At 48.1% G+C, this 11,629-nt stretch overlaps 1 protein-coding gene across 2 annotated transcripts in view; it reads right to left on the bottom strand.

Moving 5' to 3' along the window:
* The window catches only part of LOC143300574 (bystin-like), a 32,031-nt gene that overhangs the window by 1,660 nt on the left and 18,742 nt on the right, over positions 1–11,629 (bottom strand). For both annotated transcript variants that reach the window (XM_076614344.1, XM_076614345.1), the window contains exons 9-10: positions 10,691–10,756; positions 945–1,153 (exon numbers count right to left, since the gene is read on the bottom strand). In XM_076614344.1, the coding sequence (XP_076470459.1) occupies positions 945–1,153; positions 10,691–10,756 (275 nt within the window). The remainder of the gene's footprint in view (positions 1–944; positions 1,154–10,690; positions 10,757–11,629) is intronic.

The raw sequence follows: 11,629 nt of genomic DNA, 5'->3' as shown, positions 1-11,629 counted from the left end.
ACTGTGACGTACCTCAAGAAATGGTCACAGACAGCATCAACAAAGCAGACAGAGCTTCAAGAATATGCGCTATAGCAAGATGTCTCAATAAATACATAAATAAACCACAATGTAGGAAAACAAAAAATACTACCTCATGTTCTTAACTCACTCCGGATGAATAGTTATCTCCCTTGCTTTTCCCTAAAGACGACCCATTTAGGGTTAGGGAAAAAAATCATAAAAAATACAACATAACGTAACTAAATGAAACTCGCTGTACTTGACCCACTGACCCTTCTCACATCGTGTGAACGCCCACCCCCCTCCCTCTTCACTGCTCTCAGAAGCCGAGTCACTATCAGTAACTTCTTGCTGGTAGCTTTCTTCACTGCAGATACTTTATTCAATGTCTTCATCATTCTCGTCGATGTTGAAACCTTTAGTTTGAAGCATTTCAATCACTTCAGCAGCAGTAAAAGCCACTGTTCTGATCCAGTTTGCTTAAAAAATTTCCACTTGTATCGCCTGCGACGCCATTTTTGATACATATGCAGAGTAGCTTGTGTGGGGGTCCTGAACTCGCTGGCTTGCTGTGTAGTATGTTACAAAATCTCATAAACAAACTTTCCATTCAACCCTTGACATGTTTGCAATGCCCGGTGTAGCTGTGATTATGCTACCCCATTAGGAAAACATGGAAAAAATTGTAATTGCTGGAACGCTACATTATGTCAGGAACACTATAGAGTTCCATTATCCGGAATGAGTTAAAATTAGTATTCCACTTCACAGAAAGGGGGAAAAAAAAACACTCCTGCTGGGACGAACCTGCAGAAGTGATTACATATGGTATCAACCACACTGTAGGACATCACTATCGCCTGATGCTCTTCAAATTAGTATGAATTCTCCTTCACAGGAGGGTGGAAAAAAAACCTAGAAACTCCACAGCTGGGACGTACCTCAAGAAGTGGTCACACACAGCATCGACCACACTGTAGGACAAAGCATATTTCTTGTCCAGCAGGGTGCGGAGAAAGATGGAGCTGGCCCCCGTGTAGTCCAGCTGACAGATGCGGTCGATGGCCGCCCCAGCATGGCCCACTGGGATACTGTGCTCCCTGATGATGCTGCTGATGATCAGTGCCTCACGCAGAGTGCAGTCCCCTGACTGAACACAGCATGCAGGCCACAGGAAGAACACAAGTGTCAAGGTGACAGGACAGGTTGTTTTTTTTCTTCTTCAAATAAATAAATGAAAAATAAAAACTGCAAGGCAAAATACCTGAGTGTGGCATGTTGGAGCAACCTGCAGAAAGTTGTCGGCAGTGAATGGCTGGGTTGGATCAGGCTGTGGAAGTACACTTCATGTGCCCGCAGGTCACCGAGTCTCATTCTGTGGTGGAATTCCTAATGGAAGAGGGTTTCCATGGGGAAAATTTTTGCTAAAGGTTCTTTAGTGAGAAAGGGGACCGGATCCATGACAGGCCTCTGGCTGTGTGTGGTGCGCACTGAGTCTGGGATGGAGCGGGGCGGGGGCAGGGAGAAAAGTGGCTCTAGATGTGTTGTACTGGCCATTTACATCAAATCACTGATCTGACATACGTTTTCAGTATGGCCAACAGCAAAGTGAGCTGTATTATCAGTGGTTTCTTAGTTGCAAAGGGAAATCATTTGCAGCTTAGTCTTTCATGAAGGACTATGTCTCTCTGACTAGAAGTCAGATTGCACTGGGACTTAGTGCTGTAGCCTTGGGCCTAACTAGCCTTTGGGATCCGTCCCAATGGTGAGTCCTAAGGCCCTCTTGATCAAGGAACTGGGGATGCAACTTGGGCAAAACATTCTCTACTATAAATTGTATAATCAGATTCCAGCCCAAGTAGTCAGGACAGCAGTTGCCTGCTCTGCTGATCTGATGGTGACTGTCGTACATGACTGATTATCATATACTGGTCCTAGGAGGACACCAGGCAGCATGGGTAAATCAGGAAACAGCTGCTGTGTGCTTGAGGGATGAAGGTGTCCACCATGCAGGTTATGTTGAAATGTAAGGAAGCCGGAAGGAGTTGATGGGGTCTTGTGGTGCAACCGTGTGTCTGAAAGACATGGTGCTTGCTTCCAAAGTGACAACAAAGTCATCCTCTGACAGGCCCTTGACCGAAGGCTGGGGCTCCATGATGGGATAGCCTGCCTAGGCTAGAAACCCCTGGAAGTGTCTCATTGGAAATACAGTGCTTGAGAAGGGCCCATCTGTAACCACAGCAGTGGTTGTGTGTTGAGGCTGAAAGGATCGGGCAGGGAAGACCAAGTGCAGAAAGTGCTTTCAAACGCCAATTGTTTGAGATGTCGATGCTGGATCTCTGTTCAAGCAAGGTGATGGGGTGAACTGATGTGCTTGAATGTGGCATCTGCCTGAGTATGAGTGGGCAGAAAGGTACGCCCCTGTGGCTAATGAACGGTTCGTTGTGCTTTGTGAGACGCATCCATCCTCGTCAATATGCCTTTCTCCCAAATGTAGAGGAAAACAATTATGACCCAGGCCTTCTGCTACTAGAGAGGAGTGGAAGAGATGGGCTTAGGGTGATTGTCTCCTGCCCAGTGGGCAGTTTTTCGGTCCGCTAAACCTTGGAAGGCTAAGACAGACACCCCTTCATGGGAGGGCTGGCTAGGATGTAGGGCCTGTGTGGAGCAGTTGTCACAACCACAGTGGTGCAAACCAAGGGTTGTTGTAGGCAAGGGGGGGAAGAAGGGATGCCTTATAAACTTGGAAGGAATGAAGGGCATGTGTGTCCGGAGTGGCACCTCTAAGTTGGACTGCTGCATCCCTCCTTGTATCAAGTCAGGGCATCTCCAGCCCTATGGGTGATTGTTGTAGGCAAATGAGTTGGGTTGCCTTGTCCCTCCTTGCATCAAGAGAGGGCATCCTTAGCACTGTGGGTGGGAAGGGAGTGTGTGTGGGTCCCTAAGGACCAGCCACTACTAAAATGTGAAGGAGCATACATTCAGGCGTGAATGAGGCAGTTTTGTCTGAGTGCAGTCGTCCTCCGAAAGCAAGGTAGGGATGAATTTATGAAAATGAATACATATATGTGCAAAGGGATTATAAACTTCCATCAACTCAAGTGATGATGTCAGAAATATGCCAATGACAAGAGATCGAGACACAAGAAATAAGCGGCTGTATAAGCATACGTGTAGCATGCACAGATATACCCAAGTAAATGGGTTAAGTGTGCATAATCAGTAATGGAAAGGAATCTGTGTATGCACCTATGTATGAGATGTACATACACATATGAATAAAGTGCCAGTACGTAGACGCAGAGAGTTCTGGGCATTGTGAACGGAAGGACACAAATGCAAGTGTGCCTATACTGCTATGTAGGGAATCTCAATGAATAGAGATAGAAATATAATTGTACATGTTAATATGAAAGTCCTATGAATCTATCCCGTAAGCACACACAATTGTGTATACTGAGGGATAAGTATACATCTATAAGTGTAAACAGAAATGTGTATATATATATATATATATATATATATATATATATATATATATATACATATATGGGGGTTAGGGGTGCACGGGAGCGGTAGTACCTCTAGAGGGGGGGCTTGTCACGCTCTTCCAGGAGTGGTTCGTCCTCTGTTGGTCCCCACCGGCACCCAGCTCTCACCTATGGGTCCTAGAAGCTGCTAGCATGCGGCAGCGCCCAACCCCCAGGCAACGGCTTTGACAGGTTGGCTAAACTAGGTGAGGGTAGCCAACGGGTCTCAAACCCTCGGTGGGTTAGGGCTTGTCTACCCAAGCATGTGAAGACTGGATCCGGCGGACGCTGCGGAAGAAACCTTCATGGTTCAACGGAGAGGAAAGCGGTTGCAGCAGAGCACTGTGGAGTGCTGAGGGCAGGATGAGGCACATAGGACATCCAGGTCATCCACTACATCCGTTTCCATCTCCAGTCGTCTTGACCTCGTCTTGCCACTGGATACAAACGGTCTCGGACAAGAGAGTGAGGTCGACGGTGTGCAACTCCTCCTCACTATAAACAAAGTCATTGCGCAAGTCATCAGTCATCCTTCATCCCATACCATCATTTTCCCCAAGCCCTGTGGCAACAGGCAAGCAACAAAGTGACAGGTTTGGGTACAATGGCAGTCATAGCTGCGGACGTGCACACAGGCGGCTCAGGCCATTGGGTCGTTTTTCACCGACTGGAGCAGCGGTGGAGATCGGCAGCCCCCTGAGCGACTGAGCAGCCCTCTTCAGGACAGCACTGCTCACCTCCATGGCATGAGGAAGGGGTTAGAAAAGGTGCCCTAAAAACTGCCTGCTCCACATCACCCTAGTCAGCATACCGCGGCTGACGGGGACCCTACTCAAGCGGTCGACACACAAAGGAAAGAAAGAAGAAAACAAGGAGCACCCCATTGACCATTGCCACATGGAACGTGCGTACGCTTCTGGACAGAGGCGACTCAGCCAGACCACAGAGACGCACAGCACTCATTGCGAGTGAATTAGCCAGGTACAACATCGACATCGCTGCCTTAAGTGAGACCAGACTGGCAGAAGAAGGCGAACTCTGTGAGCGAGGCGCAGGCTACACCTTCTTTTGGAGTGGTCGCGGACCTGAAGAGAGACGTGAGGCTGGAGTTGGCTTTGCAGTGAACACAACACTCGCTGGCAAGCTGGCTGGCCCCCCGAAAGGAGTAAACGATCCCCTGATGACGATGAAACTCCCTATATGCAACGGGAAGAAGTTTACCACCATTGTCAGCGCCTACGCGCCCACCATGACCAACCCGGATGAGATCAAGGACAAGTTCTACGAGGACCTGAACGCTGCCATCACCACTGTTCCCAATGCAGACAAGCTCATCATTCTTGGTGACTTTAACGCGAGAGTTGGTTGTGACAGGACCTCCTGGGAAGGCGTGATTGGGAAGCATGGGGTTGGTAACTGTAACAGCAATGGCCAGCTACTTCTCCAGACATGTGCCAAGCACAACCTTATCACAAACACCATCTTCTGCCTCCCTACCCGTAACAGGACGTCATGGATACATCCTCGCTCTGGGCATTGGCATCTCATCGACTTTGTCATTGTCAGGAAGAGGGACAGGCAGGACGTACGAGTCACGAGGGCCATGTGCGGCGCCGAGTGCTGGACAGACCACCGCCTTATCATCTCCAAGCTCAACCTCCACATCCAGCCCAAGAGACAGCCTTAGGGCATGAAAGCACTCAAACGCCCGAATGTCAACAAGCTGGAGCTAGGCAACATCAAGCAGAGCTTTGCTGACACCCTGGAGGAACGCCCTGAGTCCACCGTACTGAACAACCAGAATGTGGAGGCAGCATGGGGCGCACTGCATGAGATGGTGTACAACACTGCCATGGAGTGCCTGGGGCCTTCTGTCAGGAAGCACAAAGACTGGTTTGATGAGAACTGCACTGAGATCAAGCAGCTGCTAGAAGACAAACGCCAAGCCTACAGAGCCCACATTGAAGATCCCAAGTCACAGTCAAAGAAAGACACACTGAAGAGCGCATGCAGCACCATCCAGCTGAAGCTGCGGCAGATGCAGGATTCCTGGTTGAGCAACAAAGCTGATGAGATCCAGGGCTTTGCAGACAGGAACGACATGAAGAACTTCTATAACGGCCTGAAAGAAGTCTATGGTCCCACCACTTCCGGATCTGCTCCACTCCTCAGTGCTGATGGTTCTACCCTAATCACTGACAAGGACGGGATCCTTGAGAGATGGGCTGACACTTTGACATCGTACTGAACCGCCCTTCCACCATCAATGATGAAGCCATCAACCGACTCCCCCAGGTGCCAGTCAGTAAGTCGCTGGATGCCATTCCAACTTTGGAGGAGACCCAGAAAGCTATCCGTCTGCTATCCAATGGCAAAGCCCCTGGCTCAGACTCCATTCCAGTTGAGGTCTACAAAGAAGGTGGTATGGCGCTGACTGAGAAGCTTCATCAGCTGTTCCAGCTCATCTGGCAGCATGAGGCAGTTCCACAGGACTTCAAAGACGCTTCCATCATACACCTGTACAAGCGCAAAGGAAATCGTCAGGCCTGTGACAACCATCGTGGAATATCCCTGCTGTCCATCACAGGCAAGACTCTGGCCAGAGTGCTACTCAACCATCTCATAGCGCACCTTGAGCAAGGTCTTCTACCAGAGAGCCAGTGTGGCTTCCGGAAAGAACGCGGGACTATCGACATGGTGTTTGCGGCCAGGCAGTTCCAGGAGAAGGGTCAGGAACAGAACGCCGACCTTTACTCCACCTATGTCGATTTGACCAAGGCCTTCGATACTGTTAGCAGAGATGGCCGTTGGAGAATCATGGCGAAGTATGGGTGTCCCAGAAAGTTCATCACCATCATACGGCAACTACACGATGGGATGCTGGCCCAAGTCCAAGACAACGGAGAGACTTCAGAACCATTCCCTGTCTCCAACGGAGTCAAGCAAGGGTGTGTTCTTGCCCCCACCCTGTTCAGTCTCATGTTTTCAGCCATGCTGACAGATGCCTTCAGAGACGCTGACGTAGGCATTGGCATCAGGTACCGCACAGATGGCTCACTCTTTAACCTCAGGAGGCTTCAAGCAAAAACCAAGGTGAGGACAGACACCGTCAACGACTTTCTGTTTGCTGATGACTGCGCTCTCAACGCTGCCTCCGAAGCTGACATGCAACACAGTGTCGACAAGTTCTCTGCTGCCTGTGACAACTTTGGCCTCACAATCAGCACAAAGAAGACTGAGGTGATGCACCAGCCAGCTCCAGGAAAGCCTTACGTTGAACCAAACATCTTCATCAACGGGCAACGACTGAATGCAGTGGACAAGTGCACATACCTGGGCAGTACACTCTCTCACACAGTTGTCACCGACGACGAGGTGAATGCCAGACTCGCCAAAGCCAGCGCTGCCTTCGGCAGACTCCATAAAAACATTTGGAACAAGAGAGGCATCACCCTGGAGACGAAGCTCAAAGTATACAAGGCCATAGTTCTCACCACACTGCTCTATGGATGTGAATCATGGACGGTCTACAAACGCCACGCCAAAAAGCTGAACCACTTCCACACCACCAACCTCAGAAAACTTCTCGGCATAAAGTGGCAAGAGAAGATCCCTGACACAGAGGTGCTCACTCGTGCAAACTTGCCCAGCATCTACACCATCTTGATGCAGGCCCAGCTGTGCTGGGCAGGCCATGTAGTTCGCATGCCAGACCACCAGCTCCCCAAGAAACTGCTGTATGGCGAACTCCAACATGGCAAGCACTCCCATGGAGGCCAAAAGAAGCGCTTCAAAGACACTCTGAAAGCTTCTCTGAAGGCCTTCAACATCAGCCACGACACATGGGAGCTGAATGCAATGGACAGACCAAAGTGGCGTTCAGCTGTCCACAAAGGCGCCAAATCCTGTGAGGCCAACAGAATTGCTGCAGCAGAGCAATGCAGACAGGCCAGGAAAAGCAGTGCCAGCAAGTCCCCGACAGCCACCACTGTCCCCTGTCCACACTGCGTCAGAACCTTCCAGGCACGGATTGGCCTGACCAGTCATCTGTGCACCCACAGAGCCCAACCCATGCACCTCCAGGATGACTAGATGGTCCTTGTCGATCCCGATGGACGAACCACACACACACACACACACACATATATATATATATATATATACACATATATATGGGGGTTTTTTGTTGTCGTTTTTTGTATATATATATATATGTATATATATTTTTTTTTTCGTATATATATATATATATAGATATACATATAGATTTTTTTTTTTTTTTTTCTGGTTGGTTGTTGATTTTAATAATAAGTCAAAAAGAATAGAAGGGGAAATATTGTGATTTATGTCCTGTTATTGTGTATAACAAGAAGAGAATGGTAATAGGACTGGTTGCCTGCATAGGGCTGTGTGCCTGTGTGGGGGGATGAAGGATCCAAAAGTTCAGTCGCCAATAGCCTGAGAAACAGCAAGAAAGGTGTAGTTGCTGTGCAAAGTTGTGTAAAGTCCATGAATGGGCATCAGGACCCAATGAGAAACCAAAGAAACATTGTTGGTGGACAGCACGGGGGGCAGGAGTGACTTGCTGTGTCGGTTACAAATGCGGAGTTGCCTCCCTTGGTGCTGATATTCGGCGAAAAGGAAGGTGTCTTTAGAGCACATATCCCCTGGTGTGACGTTTCCTCGCTGTAGGAGTGTCATGCTGCATGTGAGAGTCCGTGGTTCGATGCCACTGTAACCGATACAGGTGAATGCGGCCGCAAGGGGAATAATTATAATGTCCCTTAGTGCCATGGGCATCCCTACCCGAATCGGTCGCCATCGGATGCGAGACGGTCGGGACATGTGGCATGACGGCGCCGTAAGCCAGTGTTATGGGCGTCGTGGGCGAGGGGGTGGCAAGTCCGTCGGTTTGCCGTGGGATGTGCATCCCCCCACAGGTGAACAGCGGTCCAATCTCGCAAATAGTTCCTGCGAGAGGATCGACGTTCAACTGCTGTGTGTTGACGGATAAAGGGATAGACAAGATCGGCCTGAGCACTGCCGAGTGGCAGGATTGAGTTATCAAGAGGCACTCCGACGTGGAATTGCCAATATTAGTCTGGGTAACAGTGGAGTTATCCAGTGGTGCAGAAAAAACCAGCACTGCCGAAGTTCAATGGGCCATGCACGCATCTGCTCTGTGGGCAAGGGGCAGAGCAGGCGCTAGGTGTGGCACCAGTGCATAATTGCTGCAGCAAGTTAACAGTGGGTTCTGGTTGTTTGGTTGAGCAGCTTGCTGAGATGCCATTAGTGGATGGGAAACAGCAGCAATCGGCGGTGTGGCAGATGGGGTCATCACCACAAGGCTTGAAGGGACCGTGCACGCACCCGCACTGTTGGCGAGGGGCCGTGCCGGTAAAGGGTAGTAACTGCGGCGGTCATCGGCAAGGGTGCCGAAGCAGAAAGTTGTCTCCCTTGGATTGGAAAATCGGGGACAAGGGGACAGTGCACGTGCATGGGCGAGCGTGTCCCCTAGTGGTCCACCTTCCTCCCTACACCTGGGGAGGGCATCCCTAAGCGCCTCGGTCGCCATAGGATCCGAGACGGAAGAGGCATGCCACGTGGGGGGCACGTGAGCCAATGTCACAGCTGCCGCCACGGACGCATCGCACATAGGGCCAAGTCTAGCGTGCGTATCCAAAGCCAGTGTATGGTGTTTTCCCAAAGGGATTATGGCACATTCCATTGTTGGCAAGGGAAAAGTGATAGAGGAGATCGACTCGGGCATCCTGCTGACTAGCAGGGCCGAGAAATGTGGATCGTGTCGAGTTAGTTCGCGAATTGAAATGAATAGGATCAATGGCACCACTGACCTGAGTATGGGGTAATGTACCCCTAGAAGTCGCCAGAGATGGTGCAGGAGGTGGTGGAGGTCTGGAGTCGACCGGAGGGAGTGAAGGAAGTGGAGGAGGCGGCGGGTTGGTGTTGTTGAGAGGGCCAGAAATAGAGGGCCCAGAGTGTCCGCAAATCAATTGCTATCGCGCCTTAATTTTAGCCTGATCTCCCAATCGAGCCATATGATTATGAGACCTGGTTGAAGACAAAATTTGACAAAAAACAAGAACGCCAGAAAATAGACAGACAGGCAGAAAATACGAAAAAACTTAGCCTTATGAAGAGCACAGGAACAGGAGTCATAATGGCTGCCGGAAAAAGAGGGCACTAGCCAGTGGGACAAATGGGAGGTTACCGGCCGTAGTTTAGTTTTCTCCGCATAGGCGGATAGTAGTTTGCACAGGACAGGAATGTCAGACCCCTGCCGGAGTCTGCACTAGTTGGGTCATGGTTAAGTATGTGTAATTAAACACTATTTTAACAATAATCAAAGAAAAAGAAGAACTGCATGGCAAAACACTCTGATTTTAAAAATGTTATATATCAAAGTGTGGCACCTCTTTATACATATTTCTTATATTTTTCCACATTTAACAGGTTTTCAGACATGATTCATAATCATAATAAAACACCAAATCAAAAGTACTTCACACTGACCCTCAGAAAAGCCAGTACCAACATAGGTTTTGCAACAGACTGCTGGAGAGTTCCGTGGCCATCTTGGGTTTTGCACATGTGCATCTAAATTTTACTCAAAATTCAAGCATTGCCACTGGCGATCGACATAGACAAAGCAGCAAACACATGCTGTCCTCCATTTCTTCAGTTGATAGCCGAGTTTGCTACAACCAAACTCTGGTCAAATGAAGTGCCATCATATATACACACAAAAAAGAGCAAAAAAATCGAAAAGAAGCCTGCTGTTTCGCACGCTCTGCCTCTCTTGATCACCTTTGTTGCTTAAAATTTTGGAAAGCCAATCAACTTTGAGAGCACAGATCATGTGACGTGCCTCTATGTCATGTGAGCATGGAACTCTCCAGCAGTCTATTACCAACTTATAAAAGTGAAAATAACTAGTGACTAGGTGATCTGATTAAAACTGGGTATGACTAAAACTTAATACATTTTTCTTCTCTCCTTTTTTCATCACTGTCTTCTCTTTGCCAATCAACTGAAGATCATGTCTGACATTTTACACTGTATCAAAATGTTTATGAGAAAATTGCTTTCCTTTTATAAATTGATACATACACCACAGTACACTGATTCATGCTCACCTCAATCAAAGCAAACACAATGCCTTTGAAGAAAGCGCTGGTCTTGAACAATGCTCGCTTCAGCGACTGTAACACACAGCTTTGACCTCAACTTAAGTCATCACCATCTTCCTATGCTGGTCTCTCTCAGGCTCTCACAATCACATTCATTACAATGGAACTGGAAATTTGCTGACTGACTTAGCTATCACAGTCCAAAGGCCACAATGGACAAGAAATACATTCACTTCATGAATAAATGAATAACAATCAAAAATAGCTGGCAAATTAAAAATCTTCCTTGTTTTTCTTTTAGAGGGTGGTTTCTTGCTGCTCATGTCAGTTTACAAGACAGTTTCAGAACTTAGTATATTCTCAAAATTGTCTGATTACTTTTCCATGATAAAGCATTTCATATCATGGATTTGTTAAAACATTGCCATGAAATATGTAAAACGCATGGTGTTGTATTAACACGATTCTCCAGATGTATGGTCACTATGCAAAGTATCTCACACATTTCAATATTACACCACAGTATCGGACAGGCTTTAAATATCAATATCAGACAGGCCTTCAACATCCAACATCACAGTATCAGACAGGCCTTCAATATCCAACATCACAGTATCAGACAGGCCTTCAATATCCAACATCACAGTATCAGACAGGTCTTCAATATCCAACATCACAGTATCAGGCAGGCCTTCAACATCCAACATCACAGTATCAGGCAGGCCTTCAATATCCAACATCACAGTATCAGGCAGGCCTTCAATATCCAACATCACAGTATCAGGCAGGCCTTCAATATCCAACATCACAGTATCAGGCAGGCATTCAATATCCAACACTGCAGCATCAGACAGGCCTGAAACTGTCAATGCACACTAATCATTAAAAAAAAAACCCCACCCAAAAAACAACCCAGTCTTTTCATCATAACCAAAATGGCAGAAC

Source organism: Babylonia areolata, chromosome 26 (assembly GCF_041734735.1).
Source record: "Babylonia areolata isolate BAREFJ2019XMU chromosome 26, ASM4173473v1, whole genome shotgun sequence".
Lineage (NCBI taxonomy): Eukaryota > Metazoa > Mollusca > Gastropoda > Neogastropoda > Buccinidae > Babylonia > Babylonia areolata.
Note: the sequence above shows the minus strand (reverse complement) of the source record. Positions and strands in the feature narration are given on the sequence as shown.